This window comes from Rattus norvegicus, chromosome 2, assembly GCF_021556685.1.
Source record: "Rattus norvegicus strain SHRSP/BbbUtx chromosome 2, alternate assembly SHRSP_T2T, whole genome shotgun sequence".
Taxonomy (NCBI): domain Eukaryota; kingdom Metazoa; phylum Chordata; class Mammalia; order Rodentia; family Muridae; genus Rattus; species Rattus norvegicus.
This window is the reverse complement of record NC_141535.1, coordinates 7388356-7415576: the sequence shown is the minus strand read 5'-3', so window position 1 is coordinate 7415576 and position 27221 is coordinate 7388356. Positions and strand designations below refer to the sequence as shown.

General features: G+C 38.5%; 1 protein-coding gene across 12 annotated transcripts in view; it reads right to left on the bottom strand.

Moving 5' to 3' along the window:
- Skic3 (SKI3 subunit of superkiller complex) overlaps positions 1-27221 on the bottom strand; it is a 113295-nt gene that overhangs the window by 81303 nt on the left and 4771 nt on the right. For 5 of the 12 annotated variants that reach the window (XM_087617429.1, XM_087617439.1, XM_087617417.1 and 2 more), the window contains 9 exon segments: positions 24776-24839; positions 19738-19885; positions 16924-17014; positions 13213-13356; positions 12739-12830; positions 11894-11969; positions 11276-11416; positions 5380-5478; positions 5177-5285 (listed from right to left, as the gene is read on the bottom strand). In XM_087617429.1, coding sequence (XP_087473555.1) covers positions 5177-5285; positions 5380-5478; positions 11276-11416; positions 11894-11969; positions 12739-12830; positions 13213-13356; positions 16924-17013 — 751 coding nt within the window. In that variant the 5' untranslated portion in view covers position 17014; positions 19738-19885; positions 24776-24839. 12 annotated transcript variants of the gene reach the window in all.

Below are 27221 nucleotides of genomic sequence, written 5' to 3'. Positions count from 1 at the left end.
GAATATTCTATCATAAAGCAAAAGGATATACATTCTTCACCATCTCATGGTTCATTCCCCAAAATTGACCATATACTTGGTCACACAACAGGCTTCAACAGATACAAAAGATAGAAATAATCCCATGTGTGCTATCAGACCACCACAGGCTAAAGCTGGTCTTCAATAACAATAAGGGAAGAACGCCCACATGTACATGGAAGTTGAACAATTCTCTACTCAATGATAACCTGGTGAAGGAAGAAATAAAAAAAGAAATTAAAGACTTCTTAGAATTTAATGAAAACGAAGGTACAGCATACCCATACTTATGGGACAGAATGAAACCTATGCTAAGAGGAAAACTCATAGCTCTGAATGCCTGCAGAAAGAATCAGGAGAGAGCACATATCAGCAGCTTGACATCACACCTAAAAGCTCTAGAACAAAAGAAGCAAATACACCCAGGAGGAGTAGAAGGCAGGAAATAATCAAACTCAGAGCTGAAATCAACCAAGTAGACACAAAAAAAGACCATAGAAAGAATCAACAGAACCAAAACTTGGATCTTTGAGAAAATCAACAAGATAGATAAACCGTTAGGCAGACTAACGAGAGGACACAGAGTGTGTACAAATTAAGAAAATCACAAATGAAAAGGAAGACATAACTACAGAATCAGAGGAAATTCAAAAAATCATCAGATCCTACTACAAAAGCCTATATTCAACAAAACTTGAAAATCTGCAGGAAATGGACAATTTCCTAGACAGATTCCAGGTACTGAAGTTAAATCAGGAACAGATAAACCATTTAAACAACCCCATAACTTCTAACGAAATAGATGCAGTCATTAAAGGTCTTCCAACCAAAAAGAGCCCAGGTACAGATGGGTTTAGTGCAGAATTCTATCAGACCTTCATAGAAGACCTCATACCAATACTATCCAAACTATTCCACAAAATTGAAACAGATGGAGCACTACCGAATTCCTTCTATGAAGCCACAATTACTCTTATACCTAAACCACACAAAGACCCAACAAAGAAAGAGAACTTCAGACCAATTTCCCTTATGAATATCGATGCAAAAATACTCAATAAAATTCTGGCAAACCGAATCCAAGACCACATCAAAACAATCATCCACCGTGATCAAGTAGGCTTCATCCCAGGCATGCAGGGATGGTTTAATATACGGAAATCATCAATGTGATCCATTATATAAACAAACTGAAAGAACAAAACCACATGATCATTTCATCAGATGCTAAGAAAGGATTTGACAAAATTCAACACCCCTTCATGATAAAAGTCCTGGAAAGAATAGGAATTCAAGGCCCATACTTAAACATAGGAAAAGCCATATACATAGCAAACCAGTAGCTAACATTAAACTAAATGGAGAGAAACTTGAAGAAATCCCACTAAAATCAGGGACTAGACAAGGCTGCCCACTCTCTCCCTACTTATTCAATATAGTTCTTGAAGTTCTAGCCAGAGCAATCAGACAACAAAAGGAAATCAAGGGGATACAGATTGGTAAAGAAGAAGTCCAAATATCACTATTTGCAGATGATATGATAGTATATTTAAGTGATCCCAAAAGTTCCACTGGAGAACTACTAAAGCTGATAAACAACTTCAGCAAAGTGGCTGGGTATAAAATTAACTCAAATAAATCAGTAGCCTTCCTCTACACAAAAGAGAAACAAGCCGAGAAAGAAATTAGGGAAATGACACCCTTCATAATAGACCCAAATAATATAAAGTACCTCGGTGTGACTTTAACCAAGCAAGTAAAAGATCTGTACAATAAGAACTTCAAGACTGAAGAAAGAAATTGAAGAAGACCTCAGAAGACGGAAAGATCTCCCATGCTCATGGATTGGCAGGATTAATATAGTAAAAATGGCCATTTTACCAAAAGCGATTGACAGATTCAATGCAATCCCCATCAAAATACCAATTCAATTCTTCAAAGAGTTAGACAGAACAGTTTGCAAATTCATCTGGAATAACAAAAAACCCAGGATAGCTAAAACTATCCTCAACAATAAAAGGACTTCAGGGGGAATCACTATCCCTGAACTCAAGCAGTATTACAGAGCAATAGTGGTAAAAACTGCATGGTATTGGTACAGAGACAGACAGATAGACCAATGGAACAAAATTAAAGACCCAGAAATGAATCCACACACCTATGGGCACTTGATTTTTGACAAAGGAGCCAAAACCATCAAATGGAAAAAAGATAGCATTTTCAGCAAATGGTGCCGGTTCAACTGGAGGTCAACATGTAGAAGAATGCAGATCGATCCATGCTTATCACCCTGTACAAAGCTTAAGTCCAAGTGGATCAAGGACCTCCACATCAAACCAGATACACTCAAAGTAATAGAAGAAAAACTGGGGAAGAATCTCTAACACATGGGCACTGGAGAACATTTCGTGAACAAAACACCAATGGCTTATGTTCTAAGATCAAGAATCGACAAATGAGATCTCATAAATCTGCAAAGCTTTTGTAAGGCAAAGGACACTGTGGTTAGGACAAAATGGCAACCAACAGATTGGGAAAAGATCTTTATCAATCCTACAATGGATAGAGGGCTTATATCCAAAATATACAAAGAACTCAAGAAATTAGAGAGCAGGGAGACAAATAACCCTATTAAAATATGGGGTTCAGAGCTAAACAAAGAATTCACAGCTGAGGAATGCCGAATGGCTGAGAAATTCCTAAAGAAATGTTCAACATCTTTAGTCACAAGGGAAATGCAAATCAAAACAACCCTGAGATTTCACCTCACACCAGTGAGAATGGCTAAGATCAAAAACTCAGGTGACAGCAAATGCTGGCGAGGATATGGAGAAAGAAGAACACTCCTCCATTGTTGGTGGGATTGCAGACTGGTAAAACCATTCTGGAAATCAGTCTGGAGGTTCCTCAGAAAATTGGACATTGAACTACCTGAGGACCGAGCTATACCTCTCTTGGCCATATACCCAAGAGACGCCCCAACATATAACAAAGACACATGCTCCACTATGTTCATAGCAGCCTTATTTATAATAGCCAGAAGCTGGAAAGAACCCAGGTGCCCTTCAACAGAGGAATGGATACACAAAATATGGTACATCTACACAATGGAATATTACTCAGCTATCAAAAACAATTGACTTTATGAAATTCATTCATAATGAATGGATAGAACTGGAAAATATCATCCTGAGTGAGTTAACCCAATCACAGAAAAACACACATGGTATGCACTCATTGATAAGTGGATATTAGCCTAAATGCTTGAATTACCCTAGATGCAAAGAACACATGAAACTCAAGAAGGATGACCAAAATGTGAATGCTTCACTCCTTCTTTAAAAGGGGAACAAGAATACCCTTGGGAGGGAATAGGGAGGCAAAGTTTAGAACAGAGGCTGAAGGAACACCCATTCAGAGCCTGCCCCACATGTGGCCCATACATATACAGCCACCAAACTAGATAAGATGGATGAAGCAAAGAAGTGCAGGCTGACAGGAACCGGATGTAGATCGCTCCTGAGAGACACAGCCAGAATACAGCAAATACAGAGGCGAATGCCAGCAGCAAACCACTGAACTGAGAACAGGACCCCCGTTGATGGAATCAGAGAAAGAACTGGAAGAGCTTGAAGGGGCTCGAGACCCCATATGTACAACAATGCCAAGCAACCAGAGCTTCCAGGGACTAAGCCACTACCCAAGACTATACATGGACTGACCCTGGACTCTGACCTCATAGGTAGCAATGAATAGCCTAGTAAGAGCACCAGTGGAAGGGGAAGCCCTTGGTCCTGCCAAGACTGAACCCCCAGTGAATGTGATTGTTGGGGGGAGGATGGTAATGGGGGGAGGATGGGGAGAGGAAGGCTATTTAGAAGGGGAGGGGGAGGGGTTAGGGGGATGTTGGCCCAGAAACCGGGAAGGGGAATAACAACCGAAATGTAAATAAGAAATACTCAAGTTAATAAAGATAAGAAAAAAAAAAAGAAAGAAAAAAGAAAATAAAAGATTTCCTTACTTATTGGTGAAAGTCCAAGACTAGAAGTAGGAGCATCTGTCTTCATACAGACCAGGAAGACTTGAGGAAGGGTGATGAAGGAGAATGGAAATAAGCAGAAGCAAGGGCCAAGGACTGCCTGAAGTTCTCCCTCAGTTACCTCCAGAACTCAGCCATATTTCCTCCTATGACACATGTGAATCACTCATATAAATGTTCTAGATATTCACAAAGTTTGCAACCAAGTGAAAAGATTCACTGCACTAGGAAAGCTCTGCAACAATCCAGTTACCAGAATAACTGTGGTGCTATTTCCAGTTCAGTCTTACCACTCACCTCTGTGAACTTGTTTATCTCCAGTGAATAAATGCATGTGTAGAAGTATATTCCAGTCACCATATAGCACACTATTCAGCACAGACACAGGACAGAGGCCAAGATGAAAAACCATAGCAGTCAATCAGCACAAATACCAGCCTAGATCACAGATAGACATGGCTTCAGATAAGCCAATTCCTATTCCAGCTAGGAACAGTCATCTCTCTCTACCAAAGAAGTCTGAGACGAAGCAAGAACATGGTGTACACACCAAGATATCCCTCCAACTTGTACACTCTAGTTTACTTATAGACCAACAGTTCACAATCCTGTAGACACTTTAAAAACAGACCATCACTCTGGCATTAACATCAGCACTGTGAAACTCAGTGTTTAGACAAACCTTCTCATAGCACTCAAGACCTCATGAATATAATCCAGCCTACTAGCCAGAGAGGATGCAGTTATTTCTTCTATATCTACTGCCACAACACTATACCTGATGTCTAAACTACCTGTCAGACCTGCTCCATCTAATGTTGGAGGAAACTCAAGACATCCTTCAAGTCCTATCGCCAAAAAGGCTTCACTGAATTAAAAATAAATAAATAAATAAACTTCATTGATGAACCAGTAGCTTTATAACTCACAAATCCTAAATCATTCTACTTTCCTGTATTTGTCAGAGTATCTATAAATGCAACATTACACAACTACATTTCTTTTACGTCCAGAAAGACCAGCATAATATTTTATACATAGTAAGTAGTGCTTAACTGATTACAATATCACCCTTATATAATCACACATCTCTGGGAAGCAATATAACAAACTTGCCTGAGTCAATTAGGTACAAACAAATCACTTCCAGTGGGTACTGTACAGCAGGATACATAGTTATCATTCCTTCACAGGCCTTCTTCAACCTAGTCATCTCATGAGGAAACTTGAAAATATAAAAGCATGACAAAGTGAATTCCATTAGCAGGAAAGCTTATAGATGAACATGTGCAAAACTAGAGTACAGGAACGTCACTTACTTTAGACAAATACTGAATGAAATTCCTATAAAGTACTTGGTGATCTTCACTGGGAACGTTATCTGCTAAGTCCAGTGCATTCTCAAATGCAGTTAAAAGCTGAAACAAACCAAGAAGCTATTATGTAGCATACTTAATGAAAAATGTGGCAAGCATTAAAATGAACTAAAACTCCTTTATCAGAACTAAACCTTCAGCTCTTTGAACCTCACAATTCTTTGGTTTGGCTGGTTGGTCAGTTTTCTAAAGCAGTCTATCAACCTAGCAAACCTTGGACGTATGGAAATCCTCTTGTGTCGTCCTCCCATCTACAGGAGTTACAGATGGAGCCACCACAATCTGATTGGTCCTAACAGTGCCACTCACCTGGGTAGGTGTCTCCAACCCAAGAAACCCCCAGGTACTCTTTATCAAAACACTTGTAATAACACCCATAGATATTCTGATGACCTCAGTGTTTCTTAATCCAATCAAGTTGATAAAATTGGTTATCACAACCAAGCCCTACTATATCTCATTACCTCAAAATTTCATCATAGACAATTATAAATATAAAGGGTGGAAAAATAAGTAAAATTTAACTGTTCACATAAGAGCAAATAAGGGTAATGATCTCATAATAAAGGAAACTTAACTTACAACTATATATCATAATTAGATTTGTCAAATAACAAAGTAAGTATTTCAAATGGAAAAATGTGACAGTTTTTTCTGAGCACTCATTAAACTTCATCCCTTATCTTTTTTGATGATCTATCTGTTTAATGCCTAGAAATAAATTCTTAGAAGTCCACTATTAATGACAGAAAAAGAAGAGCTCTAGAAAGAAGAGCAGGTGATGTGAGGGGAAATGAGATAAACAGGGCAGGTGCTCTCATTAGGGAGGGAAAGAGAAGAGTGGGGTGGGGGAAGGAACATTAAGAAAACAAATTATCTTTTATTTTTACAAAATTACACATAGTACATATAAATGTATGTACATATATAGTTTAAATTAAGTTAGGCTGACAATGCTCCCCTCAAGAGCCATACGCTGTCTAACTAAAACCCTAACAATAGGTATGAAAAACTCCCTTTCAGTGTGGTACTACAGAACACTGCTATTGTCCTCAACTGCCACCCAGAGGTTGAAAGTAAGTCTCTGCTGTTGAAAACATCATGAACTTTGAACAAAAGACTTGGAAGATGAGAGCTCGATCTGACTTGAAAGTATGCTTCCCTGTATGCTAACTTTCATAGTCCTGATAGCTGTCAAATGGAGCCACCCAACTACTGAAGCCTAGAACCCCAACAACAACCCTGGCAAGATTTCCTAGAGACACGGTGGTGGCATTCATATCTTGCTGATATGGACTTAATATCTGTCTAATTGAACTTAAGGGTTGCTCAGCAGGAGGTAAATCAGACCTAGTACTGGAAATCTAACCAAATACCCAAGGCCAGTGAAGTATGGATCTTAGAAAAGAACCAGCATAGCTCACTCTCTACAAAATGCATGAAGTGTAACCCTTACTAAAGAACCTTCTCTTTGTAACAGAGAACATTAGAAAAAAACCACGATGGGTCAAAATGCAGAGAACAGCTGACTTTGGAGTGCTCAGCCTAAAGACGTATACCTCTGAACACAACTTCTGCATGTGAGCCTCAGATAAAATTGCAGAAGAGAGGACAGAAAAATTTAAGTCAGAGAACTAGGAAATCTGCTGTGAAACTGTGTTTTATAGAAGTTACAGGGAAGCACATCTGTGACACCTCAATAATAAAACACCATGTGAACAGGGAAGGAGGAAGTCTCATGGGCCCCATCCCTAGACAAACAACTACAGGTGACTCAGTGCTGAGAGCAAGATTAGGCTTCCCCAGAAAGGTGTCCCTAATTAACCAATTAACCAATTTTACACCAAGTGTTGTCAGCATTGAAATCATATACATGCATGCAACACTGAATGAACTCAGATCTCAGATAAATATAAATGTGTATATGTATGCGTAAGAATTAACATCTATGGCTGTAAATATACATAAATATATAATGGTAAAAATTAAAGAATGTCAGGAATTTCAGAGAAGTTTGGGGGTAGCATGGAGAGGTTGGAGGAAAGAAAGAAAAGAAGAAAAATGTTACAATTATATTTTAATTTTTTTTTAGGACTATGAAAAATATAGGAGGTAAGGAGAAAGAGTAGAAAAATGGTTGAGTGTAATCAATGAATAATTTATATATGATTTCCATAAATATGCATGGTTAATATGTTTATTGAAAATTGTTAGACATTGTGATATACATCTGTACACAGCAGACTGAGGCAGGATAATCAAGAATTCCAAGTTAGGTAGAAGAATGCAAATCGACTCATTCTTATCGCCCTGTACAAAGCTTAAGTCCAAGTAGATCACGGACCTCCACATCAAACCAGATACACTCAAACTATAGAAGAAAAAGTGGGGAAGAGCCTCAAACACATGGGCATTGGGGAATATTTCCTGAAAAAAAAAAAAAAAACACCAATGGCTTATGCTCTAAGATCAAGAATCAACAAATGGGATCTCATAAAACTTCTGTAAGGCAAAGGACAGTCATTAGGGCAAAACAGCAACCAAGAGATTGGGAAAAAATCTTTACCAAATCCTACATCTGATAGAAGGCTAATATCCAAAATATACAAAGAACTCAAGAAGTTGAACTCCAGAGCACCAAATAACCCTATTAAAAATGGGGTACAAAGCTAAACAAAACATTCTCAGCTGAGGAATATCAAATGGCTGAGAACCTAAAGAAATGTTCAATATTCTTAGTCATCAGGGAAATGCAAATCAAAACAACTCTGAGATTCCACCTCACACCAGTCAGAATGACTAGGATAAAAGAGTCAGTTGAGAACAGATGCTGGTGACGATGTGGAGAAAGAGGAACACTCTTCCATTGTTGGAATTGTAAGCTGGTACAACCACTCTAGAAATCAGTCTGGAGGTTCCTCAGAAAATTGGACATTCCCAAATGATACTCCAACATACAACAAAGACACATGCTCCACTATATTCATAGTAGACTTATTTCTAATACCCAGAAGCTGGAAAGAACCCAGATGCCCTTCAACAGAGGATTGGATACAGAAAATGTGGTACATCTACACAATGGAATATTACTCAGCTATCAAAAACAATGACTTCATGAAATTCGTGGGCAAATGGATTGAACTAGAAAATATCATCCTGAGTGAGGTAATCCAATCACAGAAAAACACACATGGTATACACTCACTGATAAGTGGATATTAGTCCAAAAACTCTAATTACCCAAGATACAATCCACAGACCACATGAAGCTCAAGAAGGATGACCAAGGTGTGGATGCTCCAGGCCTTCTTAAAAGAGTGAATAAAAATATTCATAGGAGGAGATATGGAGGCAAAGTTTGGAGCAGAGACTGAAGGAATGGCCATTCAGAGCCTGCCCCACATGGGGATCCAGTCCATATATATACAGTCACTAAACCTAGACAATATTTATAAAGCCAAGAAGTGCATGCTGAGAGAAGCCTGATATAGTGGTCTCCTGAGAGGCTCAGCCAGAGCATGACAAATACAGAAGCAAATGCTAGCAGCAAATAATTGACCTGAGAACAGGGTTTCTGTTAGAGGAATTAGAGAACGGATTGAAGGAGCTAAAGGGGCTTGCAACCCCATAAGAACAATACCAACCTACCAAAGCTCCCAGGAACTAAACCACCATCCAAAGTGTACACACAGACAGACCCATGGCTCCAGCTGCATATGTAGCAGAGGTTGGCCTTGTTGGGCACCAATTGGAGGAGAAGCCCTTGGTCCTGCCAAGGCTGGACCCCCAGTATAGGGGAATGTGAGGGTAGGGAGGCAGAAAGAGGGAGCAATTGGTGAGGGAGCAATTGGGGAATAGGATACGGGATTATAGACGGGAAACCAGGAAAGGGATTAACATTTGAAATGTAAATAAAAAATATCCAATAAAAAAAAAAAAGAATTCCAAGTTAACCTAGGCTGCAATGATGAAACATTGAATCAAAACCAAAACAAAGAAGCAAACAAAAGTGTGTGTGTATGTGTGTGTGGTTTGTGTGTGAATCTATGTGTATTTGTATGTGTGTCTGTATGGTTCGTGTGTATTGTACATGCAGTTATATTTGTGTGTATCTGTGTGTGCATGTGTGTACATATGATTGTGAGTACGTATGAGTGTATCTGTTTATATGTGTGAATGTGCATTTGTGTTTGTGTGGTGTGTGTGTATGTGTGTTGAGTGTGACTATGTGCGTTGTGTTTGTGTGTGTATCTATGTATGTGTACTAATTAGAGACAAACTACCTCAGTGTTCAGCATGGCCCTAGAATGTGCAGGATCCTAGATTCAATTGCTAGCATAGAAAGAAAAAAGGAAGGGAGAAATAATGGGGGTGGGGGGAAGAAAATGAAAAGGGAAGAGAACAAAGGAGAGTGGATGGGGAAAGAAGACAGGAAGGGAATAAGAGTGGAGACAGGGACAAAAAAAGAAAAAAAAAAAAAGACACAGAGGAATAGATAAACTCAGGAGGTTAGGGCCAGCCTGGGCAACATAGTAAGATATTACTTTTTTTTTAATGAATTATCTTCCATGAAGTATAAATAAATCAAATATATACTTAATTTTGGTATTTTCAATACTGTTAACTTATAGTATTTTAAGAAGTATAGTAAAGCTACATTATGTAGATAGAGTTTAAAAGAAATAGATGAGCTACCCAAGTTGTCACCACTAAATATCTTCCACAACTTCTTACACACAGATAAGTCATTATTATTGCATATTATAATTTGCACCTAAACATCTTTGAAAGACATGGGTTGAGGGTTTCATCACCAGCTTATAGTGTTCTTGGTAGGTGGCAGAAGCTTCAGAAAGTGAGGCCCAGTAAATGGAAGGCAGATCCCCATGAAGAAGGTACTAGACCCCAGCCCTTCCTTCAGCTCTTTTCATCCTAGGAGCACAGGTGAACAGTTCTGATCTGCATGGGCTGCTGCCCTTGCTGCCTTGCCATGCTGTACACACAAGCCAACAGGCAGATGGTCAGTACACGCTCAACCTCTGAGGCTGTGAGCCACAATGCCCTTCCTCCTTTTAGGTGGATTTCTTACACCATGTTTAATAGTCAACCCTTCGGGGACTGCCTGGCATACAGCACATCCTTAACATTAATTTCGAGCACAGGAACAAATTACCAAATAGAGAAGTAAACATATAAAAACAGGTTTTTATTGTGTATAGTTTATAACTATTATTTTAAACTACATTCAATTTAACAAGCATAAATTGAGTAGCCATTTATTACAATAAAAAATTAAGTTACTATTAAACTTCTAATAAAATATGTAAGAAATATTCCCAGCTATGGTTTAAAACTAATGTTTTATATTTTAAAAATTCTTTCAATGACTTGGAAATCAATATACTAAAAAAGAACATTATCTAATATAGTCTATTAAATATAAATATTCCAATTGAATTAACAAATAGTTATTAATTAGTTCAGTACCTTTACTAAACAAATATAAGGAATAATAGCAACAAAGTACAACTTTCTAGAAGTTACCGCAGTTTTGAAAAAGTTAGCTTTCACAAGTTTTCCTTTCTACAGTGAGTAAGTTAATGATCTTTTGTGGATTATTATGAATACAAGGGCCTAATATTCTAAGACCCAAGTCTACCCCTTCACACTACATGGGACTGTAAGCAAAGGTTTCTAATTTTATCATCCAAGAACCTGTAGGAATTGCTCACCCAACACACGGGACTTTCCTGTGTCACTTCACTGTGCTTCCACTTTCTAAATTGAATTAAACTATGAACTTTCATTGCATAGACCCTGAGAATCAAGGTAGCCATACCATCTGCTGGGTCTCATCATTCTGATCTTCTGCATCCTCAGAGAGCAACTGACTCAGCTTTCTCCACAGCTCATAAAGCTCTTGTCGGTCTGCCCCATCCTCCTGACGCGCCTTTATCAGTCTATACCATGTCCGAGCCACCTGGTGAAAGAGTGAAATAGTTATGTTACCATAAACTTAAAATGTTAAACCTAACAACCAAAGGGATTTCATCCACTAACATGTAAAAACAGCAAAAGTAAAAATAGCATTCTATGTGAACTCTGATCAAAACAAGGGGGAAAAAAGTTGACTAAGGAAATTTCTAGAACCTCTCTATCAGAAATACCACTAAGTCACAAGACAAATGACTACATCCCCAATGCCCATAACTTAGAAGGTAACAATATGGCTCACTAAACTCCACAGGTACACTACTTAGGAAACTTAAACTAGTCTTAAAGTTTCGAAGATAGGATATCCTAAATTTGAATTGTAATTGTTTCCAAAATATTGTAATTTATTTTTCAAATTTTTGATATCATACTGTATCTTAATTTTTCACTTTTATCCAAGCTAGATAAAAGCTCTTTCCCAATAGCATTTTCATGGGAAGTAGCTCAGAAGTCAATGGCCCACCTCTAGGTGTTTCTTCTCCTGGTGATAGAGATCCACAAGTTTCTTACACACGTCACACCACTTCTGTTTGTCAACACTTAGGTTCAAAAGAAAAGGAAGAAGACATTTTAATTTGATAGCAGAAACAACCAAACACTTAAAAAGCCTGAAACAATTGATACTGTAGTATTATTTTATCCAACAAGCCTAAAGATCATCTTTTATTATCTTGACTATAAATTTTAAAATTCCACATTGAGTCAATCATCTTAATAGTCTTCTCGGTCTACTTAAATCACAAAAAAATTGTGACAAACTTCTGGAAGAAAATTGTTTCTGAATTCTCAGTAAATGTTTGTAGTCCTTCTATGGTAGTTACTTCTGGTTGTCACGTTAACTACATCTGGAATTAACTAAAACCTAAGCCACTGGGTAGAGCTGAGAGGGATTTTTCTTGACTGAATTATTTAAGGTGGGAAGACACACCTTAAAATCTGGACCTCATCTTCAGGTGGCAGTCTACATAGCGGACTTAGAAGAAGGAAGCTATTCTTGGCTGCTCTTGCTCACTCTGGCAAGTCCTTTCCTTCACTGGCGGGAGAGTCTACTTCTTTGAAATTGAGTTTGCCAAAGACCATCTGAGACATCCAGCCTCAGGGACCAAACTGTTATTGGATTCATGGACTTTCCACGGTTGGAACTGTTGGACCACAGCCTGTCAGTCATGCTAATAAATCTATTTATACATGTCAATTCATTCTATCAGTTCTCTTTCTCTAGAGAGCCCTAACGAACACATTTGAATAGAATAGAATTATTCTAATTCAAATTTGGAAAGAAATTAGCCTTTCCCCACATATTCTTACCTTTCATAGAGATCCAATAGCTTTCGGTATACACCAGGTAAATCATCTTTAGCATTTATGTGATTACACTTCTCATACAAACTTGCTAGACCCTAAAACAGGAAGTGGTAATGACTGTTCTTAGCAAAATCTCAAATGTCCCAAAATTTATTTACTGTGTGAAATAATGTGCTAACATCTACAAAGTAGCATAGTTTACAGATGAAATATGTGTGAAATTTCCTTCCAAGTAAACTAAAGGTGGTAGGGAAACTTTATATTTAAAGTCTTTATATTTAAAAATAATCTACTAGGTAGGAAATTAAGTAGTGACAAACAGTATCTTGGACATCTAAACCTAACTTTTAATTTAGAAAATTTAATTTTGTTCATGAGACAGGTTTAAGTACTCGTTTGAACACTGGAAGCTACAATGTGGAGAATGGAAAACAAGCGCTTGCCCTATATTACAAGAAACGAAAGGTGTCTGCATACCTGCCAAGCAAGGAGCTGCTCTGGCTCTAGTTCAGCGGCTTTCTTATAGGCGCCCTGAGCCTGATCAGGCTGTCCAAGTTCAGCTGCAGCAACACCAATAAAAACCCAGGCATTATAGTTATCTTTCTCTTGTTTTAACACTGTCTGATTAAAAAAATTAAGAGTAAATCATTACATTTTGGAAACTACTTAACAATAACAAAACAATAGTCTGTTATGAATCAGAACACTAGATCTGCCACTAACAGAGTGACCTTTAGAATCATAGCTAGCCAGGTACTGTAAAGGAAAAAGTGTAAAGGGTTTGGAAAATGAAGTGTTTTCCTGTAAAGTGCCCAAGGGATCTTGATACCTACATCAAGTGGCTTGAGGGCCTGCCTATGAGAATGCTGGGTAGAAGAGAACGGTGATGCTGGGTAGTAATGCTGGGTAGAAGACAACAGTAATGTTGGGTAGTAATGCTGGGTAGTAAAAGACAACAGTAATGCTGGGTAGGAATGCTGGGTACAACAGTAATGCCTAGCCCCATTCCATTTCCACAGCCCTCCATTCAACACCAATATTTTCTTTTTCATAGTAATATTTTCCCATCTTAAAGATGGATTCTTCATGGCAGTAATAAGTCAATTTACCCTAATGTCAATATACCAAGCATATTCAAAATATACAATGGCAGGAAGTGTTTAAATAACACCAGCCATCTAGAACAAAGGTATATAGAAATGAGGCATTCAGAAATGCAAGTTACCTCCATAGTTTAAGGCAACAATTAGTATGTTCTATGAAAAGAAAAAAAAAAAAAGAACTAGGAGCCTGTTAAGGGTTTGCATATTCTAGGGAAGATCATATTCCTAGGAGTTGAACCTCTCCAATAATTAGGCTCATGTGCATCCACACACAGTTCCAGCAATCTGTCGCCAGTATACTATATAAGCTGCCATCTATCCAGTAATACTGCTTCCTACAAAACTCAACCAGGGATTTGCCAAAATGAAACCCTAACACTAGGGCATGTTCTGCTTGTGTTCTGAACACCAAGTACAACTAGTGGCATAAAACTGCTTATCAACTGATACAGCTACATGTCAACCACCAGCCACTAATCACTGTCTAAGTAGCAACTGGGGCTTCCGTATCTGAGATATGTTTTAAAGGAAAGGTCACATGCAAAAGAAATGTGACAATAGAAAATTCTGAGAGAACTAGAGAGAAAAGTACCTAACTGTGTGTACACAAACCTGAGCCAGCTTCCACAAAGGAAGACCTATGCCATGCTGCAAAGCTCTGTGAGACAGAACAAGGGCAAATACATTATTAGGTAGTGTTTCTTTAGTGTCAACCAATTCTGGGTTACCACAGATAAGAGACGCCTGCCATTGCTTTGTTCTCCACCATAAATTACAAGCTACTTGGTGAAATTCATGTCAAAATTTTGTAAATACCTACAGAAAGATACCCATGCTAAGTAAGGTAACAGGAACATGGGCCAGCCAAATGGCTCATTGGGCCACCCTGGCTTATGGAACTAAGTTCAGTCCCTGAAACTCAACACGAAGGTAGAAAGAATTGGCTCACAAAGTTGTTCTCTGATCTCCACGTGTGTATGCCCCATACCATGCATAAATACATTACACACACTAATAATAACTAGAATAGTAATAACTATATAGATGCGTAAGCATAAGCACATTATCTGTTAGATAAGCTCTGTGCTGGAGGAAACAGTTCCTCACCTCACTCCACAGACTGCATCTTCCATCTAAACACTGTTCACCTTTCATATCAGATTAGTACCATCATGGCTTTACAGGTCTGCTAATCTGAGTCATCAATATATTTTTATGAATATACCTCTTACATTCAGAGAGGCTGGTATCTTTGCTGAACCTCACAGCCAAATAAACCTTGAGGCCACGAAAGAATTAGAATCAAATCAGGTGTAGTGACTCACACTTAGGATCTCAGCACTCAGGTGGCAGAGGCAGGACAATCACTGTGAGTTCAAGGGCAGTCTGGTCTAAAAAGAGAGTTCCACTGCAGACAGGGCTACACAGAGAGACCCTGTCTCAAAAAATAAACAAGGCAAAACAAAACAAAAATCCTGCTCTGTACTTAGCCTGTTTGTTTAACCTGCCTTTAAGAGTAACAATGTAACAGACAACCTTACCATGTTACACAGCTTTAATTGTAAATAGCATATTCTCTCATGCTCCTGATTCAAAGAGTAATGCATGTGTGTCTACATGTGTGCTATGATAATCATTTGCTGAAAACAGCAGACAGGTCAAAAGTGTCCTTAAACAAATATCTACCATAAGCACTGGAAGCAACATGGACATAAGTAATAAGGCTTCATTGTCACATTTGCTTTCCTGAATGCTTCTTGGCCACTTAAGTTCAGTCCCCTGCAAAATTCTGTTAATCAATGCCTTTCCTTTGTGATGCTTTCTAGGCTCATCAATAAGACTTAGCAAAAGCCCTCTGTGAGGGAAAAGCTCACAAGATAGCTCTCAGATAGACACAGAGTGAGACTCACGTAGCAGACAACTCTAGAACCATAAACTACAGACAGAGGGGTCACAGGGAAAGAAGCAGGGAATCAAAACTGGGCTTGTTCTTGGCCAAAGGAAATGCTCTGATTTCTTCCCTTTCCATGCACCAGTGTGCTCTGGTGCCTCTGAGGCAATCGCTAATGTGCCTGGCACACCTACCCAACCAACTGATTACTGTAATGGTTTCATGGTAAAAGCTCTCAGCCTCGGACTCTCCTTCCTATTCCTGTGGCTTCATGCCTCCTTACAATCCATGATTGCCACACCTCCTCCTGCCTCCCATTCCTGCCTCCACTGCCTCTCTCCTCATCACTCTTACCATCCATAACTGAACTCCATCACTCAGAGATCTCAATCTTCAAATGGGCCCTTATATCACAAAAAAACAGAAGCCATCGGAGAAGAATGCTCTTATTTTCCCATCACTAATCAACAAATAGTGCCCCCTGTATGTATCTGCACCTATCTTTTCCCTGTTAAAACAGAAGAGGACTAAAGGGCTGCCTCCTCTTGTGATAGGGGCTGCAGCCTGTTGCCTCCCTAAGGACTTCACTGCTACCCCCATCCTCTCTCTAACACAGTCAGTTTCTCTTTAACAAGGACATGCCCATTGGCAAGCTTCAGAGTCTTGAGTCTTCAACCCACTGGTCAGATACAATTAAGGTCAAACACCTTAAATAATAAAAATGCTGAGTAGGCAAAGTGGCTCAGAGGTTAAGGTTCCTGCTATCAAATAAAATTTGAGTTCAAGCCCCAGGACCCACATGGTAGGAGAGAACTGATTCTTACAATTTGTCCTCTGGCCTCTACAAACACAATACACATAACAGACACATTTTAAAATATAATACAAGCATTACCATCAATAATAATGATAACAATATTGTAATAACAATGATGATGATGCTAAAGTATAGTGGCATTTCATAAAGCAAGGTGCTTATGATACATCTGCCGATGAAAACAGAGCTTTGATGACTTAGCAATGTGGAATATTAAGTGCAGCAATAGAAGCCCACCCCACTGATAAGGAGAGAGGAGTCCCACTGCTCTACGGGTTCTATCACTTGACTGAATGTGGACAATGAAAGACTTATATCCACAAATAACCCATAAATTGGTAAAATATTTGAATGCCCAAGAAACAAATACCCTTTACCTTGCAATGTTTCAAAACTTCTTTGTACTCCTTGTTTCTGATTGCATCTCTTGCACTTTTTAGAGCAGTTTTCACTTCTTTGCTGGACATTCTATTAAGACAAGAAGCTGTAGTGAATCTACAAGAATATCTCCCAATGTAAGAGTCCCAGTAAACTTAACCATCTGAAAAAGGAAAATCTAATTCCTTCTCTCTTGTATATGCTTTCCCTCCTGCTTACACACAGCTCGTCCCCTCGATTCTTCAGACTTCTATTCAAATGTCTCCTCACATTGAACCACTCCCTGGACAAGCTTGCTACGATTTTAATCTTCCCTCTCCTACCTAAAATCGCCAATATCCCCTTATGCCCTTCCCTTGCTTTATTTTATTTCCAATACTAACGCCTCTCCTGTACCGTATATTCTATATCTCTACTCGATTAACGTATATCGTAACCCCAGCAGAATCTCAGTTCTGTATTAACAGGGTTTTGATGGTCTTTGTTTTCCATCTCTAGGACTTAGTCTGACAAAAGCAAGTGAGCAATAAACACATGCTGAAATGCAGCTGTATTAGAACTATACTCACTCTCCACACGCTGAGCTAAAATACAGATGATCTTATGAGCAAACACCTATAATATATGTAACGCCAAGCCAATTTTAAAAGCAAGATCCAATAAAATAAGCTCAAGATGGAGAAAAACACAATAGCTTTAGTAACTAGGATAGGGAAATTTTTAAAGGCTAAAAAAGTTATTTTAATACTAGATTCTGTAAGACGTAATCAGGATGCAAATTGTCTTCATATTGAGGATTACCATAATAACATTACTTCCTCTAATAAGATATATAAATGTTTACACATAAATATAAGAGTGGTTACTGTGCAAAAGTTGTACACTAACTGCAGCCATGAAGAGACAACTCATATCCAGATGTGGCAGCACATTCCTGTAATCCCATCACTAGGGAGGTGGAGGCAGGATAATGAAGAGTTCAAGGCCAACCTCTGTCACACAGCAAGTTCAAAGCCAATCTTCCCTACATGAAACCTTTGTACAATAATTTAAATAATTTTAAATAACTTAAAAATTTTTAAAAATTTAAAGATATTTTATTTTATAGGCAAAGTACTCCATTGAATATTAAAATACATTAATTTAACTATAGTAGCCAATGTTAATATTTTAAAAGTTACCAAATTACCCAAACCAAATGCAATCACAAAATAATTCTTTTTTTAATAATACAATTTTTTAAAGAGAGAAACATTTGCATTTTTTACTCACTTGATCACTTTCTAATCTCATCATAAAGATAAAACAAAGTTAGGTAAATACTAAGCAGCTACAGACTCCAGATATTTAGAGTAACAAAGTCCCGCAATGCACATCATAGTATTCAAATACAGTAAGGGAACAGAGAAACTACTCTCCCTCAGTACATATACTAACATATTTCACAAGCATAGTACATGAACACAATCAAATAACATAGTACATGGACACAGTTGATTAATGCTACGCTAACATAATACACAAACACTGTTTATAAACACAGTACATTGACACTTTATGCAAACAGAATACACTAACACCGTACACTAATACAGTACATACAATACATTAATACAATATACTAACACAGTTCATTAATGTAGTACATTAACTCAATACACTAATATAGTACTCTATCACTGTACACTAACACAATACACTCATGCAGCATAATAATGTAGTACATTAACACAATATATTAATGTAGTACATTAACACTGTACACAAACAGTACATTAAGGCAAAATACTAACACTATACACAAAAATTGCACACAAACACTGTACACTAATACAGTACACTAACACTTTACACAAACACAGTATACTAACACTTTACACTAAAACAATACACTCATGCAGAACGCTAACTGTATACACAAATACAGTATACTAACTGTTGGTATTTAGTTTAGGCTCCACCCTACAGATACCTGGCTGTTGCCAGGTGTGCCTGACTCTCTATAAAAGGAGCTGCTTGCCCCCTCCTCACTCTCTTGCGCTCTTGCTCTTGCTCTCTCCTCTTGCTCTGCTTCCTCTCTCTCCCCATGCCCCTCCCCTCTCCCAAGTGCTCATGGCTGGCGTCTACTCTTCTACTCCTGTAATATCTCTCTCTTTCTCTCTCTCTCTCTGCCTTTCTCTGTCTCTACTGCCCTCCCCACGCCCTGAATAAACACTATTTTATATTATATCGTTGTATGGCTGGTACCTCAGAGGGGGAAGGGATGCTTCAGCATGGGCCTGCAGAGGAACCTCCTTCCCCCACACCTTACCATGCCTCCACCAAACATATTCCTGCCTTCTCTCTTTTTATAAGACACAACACTAACATAATACACTAACAGAGTACACTAATTTAATACACTAACATGTAACACTAATGCAGTACACTAACATATTACACTAATATAATACATTAACACACTATATTAACACAGTATACACTAACGTGCTACACTGATACAGTGCACTAACATGGTACACTAATATAATATACTGAAACAATACACTAACAGAATACCACCAGTACATTCTAGCCAAACTGAAATGCACAAATACAAAACAAAAGAGATGTATAAAGTTAAGAGACTTGAAGATAAGGTTGTTTTAACTTAAAAAAAAAAAAGATAGCATTCAGAATAATATAAAAATTACAACATTAAAACATTAGTTTATCTGTGATACATTCAGATTTCCCAAATATAATGCAACATCTTATTGCAATAATTACTTAATTACACATGACATTATGTCATCTCTGAATGAGTACCTTACCTGAAAGTATCTTGATATTGATTTAGAGGTGAACTAGAAAAGAAATTCTTTTAGTCTATGAGTCTTGATGGCAGCAGTTAACAAAGTTTAGCATTGATCTCACATTAGCTTTCTCAAGCCGCGTTCCTTCTGCAAGGTAACCTGTAGACTAAAAAGAAAAGGTCAGTGAAGATAACTGACTCAGACAAACAGAGAGATCCAAGTAAAAAAATAAAATAAGGAAGACCGTAGGTGGGAGCATAAACAAGGAAGAAACAACAGACAATCTCCACGTGGGTCCAAGCTCACCAGTGCGAGGAAAAAAAAAAAAAACCAAATGACCCTGCTGCCTAAAGAGTACAATCTGAATCAGGAGAAACACCACGACTTTACATGAACTCTGCGAGAACCAAATGCCAGACTAAAGGAGAAACAGGCAGGTACAGTAGGAACTTTGAGAAGACGCACTGTGTGAGGTAATAAATGACAACAGGAGAAGACAGACCACAACAATGCAGAAAAGAAAGAACCTCACTTCAGTCAGAGACATCGCATAAAGAGAAAGGAGAGAGCAGGAGAACATGAAAGAAACAAGAGAGGATGAGAAAATCACACTGAACAGACCACAGGAGATACACCCAATATCAGAAGCAAACTAGGGCTAAGTAGCTGCCAAAAATTACAGATCTTGAGAGTCAGGTAGACAGGCCTAGACAACGGACAGCTGACAGACATCAGACTGTATGCTACATTTGAAGCCCACTAGAAGCACACTCTCTCTCTTGATAAGAACTGTGTGTTCAGGACCTTCCCTATCCACCTGCTTCCACATGTAATTCTTCACACTGCAATGAAACCATCTAGTCCCTTCCCATTCCTTCTTCATTTAGCCATAGGTGCAGACTCTAGCACACATGTACACGAAAGCACATATAAAAAGAAGAGGCCCATTAACCATTTTTTTAAAAATAAACATTAGAAAGCTGACCACAAATTAAGTAACATTCAAAATCTTTTTCTTTCATAAAAAATCCGTTATCCTCTCTGCTCCCAAACCCCGTGGGAGAGAGACCTCACCGCCTGATCAGGTGGGCACTCCTGAGGCTGCAGAGCGGAGTAGACCACCAACACTGCCCACCCCTGCCCACATCCCTGGCCCAAGAGGCAACTGTATAAGGCCTCTGGGTTCCCGTAGGGGAGGGCCCAGGAGCGGCAGGATCCCTGCGCCTGAGACACCGCCGGAACCTGAAGGAAACAGACCGGATAAACAGTTCTCTGCACCCAAATCCCGTGGGAGGGAGAGCTAAACCTTCAGAGAGGCAGACACGCCTGGGAAACCAGAAGAGACTGCACTCTGTGCACATCCAGACGCCAGAGGAAAACACCAAACGTCATCTGGAACCCTGGTGCACGGAGGCTCCCGGAAAGAGCGGCGCAGATCTTCCCAGTTGCTGCCGCTGCGGAGAGGACTTAGGCAGTACCCCACGAGCAAACTTGAGCCTTGGAACCACAGGTAGGACCAACTTTTCCCCTGCAAGAAACCTGCCTGGTGAACTCAAGACACAGGCCCACAGGAACAGCTGAAGACCTGTACAGAGGAAAAACTACACGCCCGAAAGCAGAACACTCTGTCCCCATAACTGGCTGAAAGAAAACAGGAAAACAGGTCTACAGCACTCCTGACACACAGGCTTATAGGACAGTCTAGCCACGGTCAGAAATAGCAGAACAAAGTAACACTAGAGATAATCTGATGGCGAGAGGCAAGTGCAGGAACCCAAGCAACAGAAACCAAGACTACATGCCATCATCGGAGCCCAATTCTCCCACCAAAACAAACATGGAATATCCAAACACACCAGAAAAGCAAGATCTAGTTTCAAAATCATATTTGATCATGATGCTGGAGGACTTCAAGAAAGACATAAAGAACTCCCTTAGAGAACAAGTAGAAGCCTACAGAGAGGAATCGCAAAAATCCCTGAAAGAATTCCAGGAAAACACAATCAAACAGTTGAAGGAATTAAAAATGGAAATAGAAGCAATCAAGAAAGAACACATGGAAACAACCCTGGACATAGAAAATCAAAAGAAAAGACAAGGAGCTGTAGATACAAGCTTCACCAACAGAATACAAGAGATGGAAGAGAGAATCTTGGGAGCAGAAGATTCCATAGAAATCATTGACTCAACTGTCAAAGATAATGTAAAGCGGAAAAGGCTACTGGTCCAAAACATACAGGAAATCCAGGACTCAATGAGAAGATCAAACCTAAGGATAATAGGTATAGAAGAGAGTGAAGACTCCCAGCTCAAAGGACCAGTAAATATCTTCAACAAAATCATAGAAGAAAACTTCCCTAACCTAAAAAAAGAGATACCCATAGGCATACAAGAAGCCTACAGAACTCCAAATAGATTGGACCAGAAAAGAAACACCTCCCGTCACATAATTGTCAAAACACCAAACGCACAAAATAAAGAAAGAATATTAAAAGCAGTAAGGGAAAAAGGTCAAGTAACATATAAAGGGAGACCTATCAGAATCACACCAGACTTCTCGCCAGAAACTATGAAGGCCAGAAGATCCTGGACTGATGTCATACAGACCCTAAGAGAACACAAATGCCAGCCCAGGTTACTGTATCCAGCAAAACTCTCAATTAACATTGATGGAGAAACCAAGATATTCCATGACAAAACCAAATTTACACAATATTTTTCTACAAATCCAGCACTACAAAGGATAATAAATGGTAAAGCCCAAAATAAGGAGGCAAGCTATACCCTAGAAGAAGCAAGAAACTAACCGTCTTGGCAACAAAACAAAGAGAATGAAAGCACACAAACATAACCTCACATCCAAATATGAATATAACAGGAAGCAATAATCACTATTCCTTAATATCTCTCAACATCAATGGCCTCAACTCCCCAATAAAAAGACATAGATTAACAAACTGGATACGCAATGAGGACCCTGCATTCTGCTGCCTACAGGAAACACACCTCAGAGACAAAGACAGACACTACCTCAGAGTGAAAGGCTGGAAAACAACTTTCCAAGCAAATGGTCAGAAGAAGCAAGCTGGAGTAGCCATTCTAATATCAAATAAAATCAATTTTCAATTAAAAGTCATCAAAAAAGATAAGGAAGGACACTTCATATTCATCAAAGGAAAAATCCACCAAGATGAACTCTCAGTCCTCATCTTCGATTGGTTTATATACAAATGTGCAATTTCTAGGCTTGAAAGTAAAATGATGCTATCTGGTGCTGGATAGAGGAGCCTTATTTTTTATTATGGCAGCTTGCTATTTTTGTAACATGGTGATTTGGTTGAACACAATAAAGTACAGTAGTAACTGATCTCCCCCTCTTCCTGGATGAGTGAGGAGATGATTAAATGTTGATGTCAGCATCCATGAGCATATTCAGATGAGCTTCTGCTTCTGTTGAAAAGGATGCTGTGTATGATTGTGGTCCGAAGCTTTGAAGCACTACTTGGCATCTCCTTCCTTGGAGGTCTCACTGTTTAAACATAACAGATTTGATAGCTTGTTGGTAAGGTGAGGTCCAGCTTGTCTCCACTAGGTCATCTTCATGTGAATCCGGTGGTTATACGGTTTTGTTCTAGGGATATTTCATTTTTTTAATAACAGTTTTAGCTGACATTCATGGAGAGAATGAATCCTTAGAAGTGTGCCATTAGTGAAAGGAAATCCTGTCTAGAGTATGTTTCTTTACAAAGCTGTGTCACACCATCCTTTGGGCCCTCTGCTGGAAAAGTAGAATCAAGTCTCAAATAATGCCTTTTAAATTGTATCCTCTAGTATTATAGATGTAGGACAGTACTGTATCATACCTCTGTGGATGTAAAATAGCTTGTACCTGCTTTATGATACGTAGTAGTGACCGTGCTTTATCAGAGCTGTTTTTAATGATGTTGCTCAGAATGTTTTCTTTCCAGATGATGATTGAGAAGCTAATTTAAAAAAAAAATGGTGCCAGGTACCACAAGAGTAACAGAACTGTGCTGTTTTCTCGGGTTTTGTTTTTTTACTTTTTTTTTTTTTAATGGAGTGTGCTGGATGTCTCTACAGTTTTGTTCAGATGACTGCAGAACCTGGAAAAGCTGTTGCTGCTGTTGATGCATAACACACTGCTATTATTGGTCTTTTTATATAAATATAAATATATATATACAGATATATAATTTGAATTTTTTGAAACTTTACCTGTGCTGTCAACTTTCGAAAAAAGTATCCCCGTTTACTGTGTTGAGTTGGCACTGTACAGAAATTAACAGCCATATTGGTCTAGAAATGTTGAACTTAAGTTTTTTCCATTTGTACAGGGGTAACACACTGTATTAAATATGTAAGGTCTTATATACGTGGGTTTGATTACAAAAACTAATAAAGTATTCTCTAAATTTAAAAAAAAAGTTTTTTAAAGTAAGAATTTTTCTTTAATCAAATTGCATGTCTGAAATGTCTTTTATTATTATTTTAAAGATATTTTATTAAATCTTTGAAAATTTCAAAAAAAAAAAAAATCCGTTATCTAAAATTGCTCCATGTACCCCATTCTCCTCTGTTTTGGGTATTTCCCTCAATTGTAAGCATTTCTAAGACTATTAAGTCTTTTGAAAGGCTGCAATGCTATTCCACAATAGGGTAGTACTTTCCCTGACCCCTCATTTCCCATCATTTGTCTTCTCTCCCAAGTTAACACTCAGCAAACTATGTTAAAAGATGCTGAACACAGTAACTGGTTACCAAGAGAAAATGCATAATTTTTGCATACTTTTATGCGATGAAAATTTTCCAACTAGCAATTTTAAAATTTGTTATTCAAATTAAGCTTAAAAAGTAGCAATAATTATATTTTCAAAGAAACTAAGTCACAACAAAGAGTAGTAAAAAGTCTACAGGTATTTGCTTTGACCGTAGTATGATATAAAAGAATATCCATCATAGTCCTGCTGCTGAAGGATCGGGAATAGATCGTTCTGTACAGACAGACAGACTGCCTGTGATTTAGCACCTCTCTTACCTGTTACCACACCTGCATCTTCTTCCTGAACTGAATGCCAAGTTGTTCCTTACCCATTTTTCACCTAAAGTAAGTAAACACAAGCATGAAATAGTGATATTCAACACCCAAATCCTTCCACATCATTTTAAAATTACATTCACCATGACCATAATTTAAAACATGAAAAATAAATGTATATGATTTTCAATCTTTCATCTTTCAGAGAACCACTAATCTTCATCTCCAAATTTCTGAACCTGGTTTAAACCAGGACTTAAGCTGTTTCAATTGTGCCTCCTTTTCACCTGTAAAATATTAATGCAACCCCGAGGACAGAGGCACAGAAACAAAGGTATATAATCAATATGACAGCAAATCATAAAGAAATGTATGTTAGGGGGCCGGAGAGATGGCTCAGTGGTTAAGAGCACTGACTGCTCTTCCAGGGATCCTGAGTTCAACCAGCAACCACATGGTGGCTCACAACCATCTGTAATGAGATCTGATGCCCTCTTCTGGGGTGTCTGAAGAGAGTGGTAATATAGTCACATACATAAAATAAATAAATCAAAAAAAAAAAAAAGAAATGTATGCTAAAGCAATTATTTGATATATAAGTAATCAATTAAAGAACAAAGAAATTTGCATAATAGTGGAATGAATGTTTATTCCTACATAAAGAATTAAATCTTGGCTGGGTATTTGATACAGTATGATACACAGTATCTTCAACAACTTTCGGAACCTTCAAAATCATTATTTTGATTTTAGATTGTCGATAATAAGGACACTTCTTCCCATACATATAGAGCAGACAGTGGCAGAAATAACAGTAATGGTCATTTCAGAAACTGCTGGAAATCCTGTCCTCATCTGGAATTCAAAATAATATGGTTACCTAAATAATGACAGTGACAGCTGAAATGCCAATATGGATGCTGAAGATCTCAAAAGGCTCCACCTCTACATGAAGAGCTATGGCAATTAATGACTCTAAGGTAGATCTGGGAACACTAATTGGTTATCCAATAACAAGTAGTCAACCCTAAACATATACATATGAGTCACATTAAACTGACTCAGCAGGTTGTAGTTATATTTTCATTTCTATATGTGTGTGCATGCGTGTGCACAACAATAACAATCGTTAAAAAAAGGTTATGAGTTTGAGAGAAGCTAGTTGTAGGAAGACATGAAAGGTACCGGAAAGAATTGGGGAAATGATGTAAATACAGTACACATCAACAATTTTTTAATTAAAAAGATAACCTGGGGTTGGGGATTTAGCTCAGTGGTAGAACGCTTGCCTAGCAAGCGCAAAGCCCTGGGTTCGGTCCCCAGTTCCAAAAAAAAAAAAAAAAACCCTAACTCAACCCATCTGCAACCTCATCCCTTGCTCTCTTCTTACCTGTTTAACTCACAAGAACTATCATCAAAAATGAGTATATCCTCTTCAAATCAGCTATTACACAAGTACTAATAATAATAAAGCTTAAGGTACTCCAGAGCTACTCAACAAAAACATATTAGAATTTTTAATTGTTCTATGGAGATGTGTGTTCTTCCCCAACTCAGTAAGTACCCAAAGCAATGCTTATATTATCTGGAGCCGCTTATGTACTCAATCTCTGTTGGCTAGTTTTATGACAACCTGACTGAAGTTCAAGTCATCTGAGAAGAGGGAACCTCAACATGCCTCCATAAGACTAGGTTGCAGGCAAGCTTGTTGAGTATTTTCTTAATTAGTGGTTGATGGGGAGAGCCCAATCCATAGTAGGTGGGACAACACCTTGGCTGGTGGTCCTGGGTTTTGTAGAAAGCAGGTTGAGCAAACCATGTGGAGCAAGCCAGTAAGCAGCACTCACCAAGCCTCTGCATCAGCTCCTGCCTCCAGGTTCCTGCCTTGTTTGAGTTCCAGTCCTAACTTACTTTGGTGATGAAATGTGATGTGGAAGTGTAAGCCAAATAAACCTTTTCCTCCCCAGGTTGCTTTGATCATCACAATACTAGTAACTTTAACACAATCCTGTTAAGTAGTACACACAGAACACATGACTGGCAATCTAGCTTCCAAAGTCTAGATCACCTAAAAGCAATGTGAGAATACTCACATACTCTTTTGGATAGTCCTCCAGTATTCTAACTGTGTGTCCTTGCTTCACCCAACTGTTCAGTCTGCCCTCTCTTACTTCTTTCTACCTAGTCTCATGTTACTCATAGCAAGGCCAAGTTGAAGTGTCAAGCATACAACCTGCTCTACACCAAATTCACACCAGTCCAATCCTGTAACATTTATGATCTATGCCAGCATTTCCAAAAACATATTCCAAGGAACATGCTTGAAGGCATTACTACACGGTGCAGGATTTCTGTGGCCACCATAAAGACCTCAGTGTCCCATAACAATGTATACTGGAATCTTAAAGCTTCTGGAAAATCCAAATAACACAACACAGCTGAATGC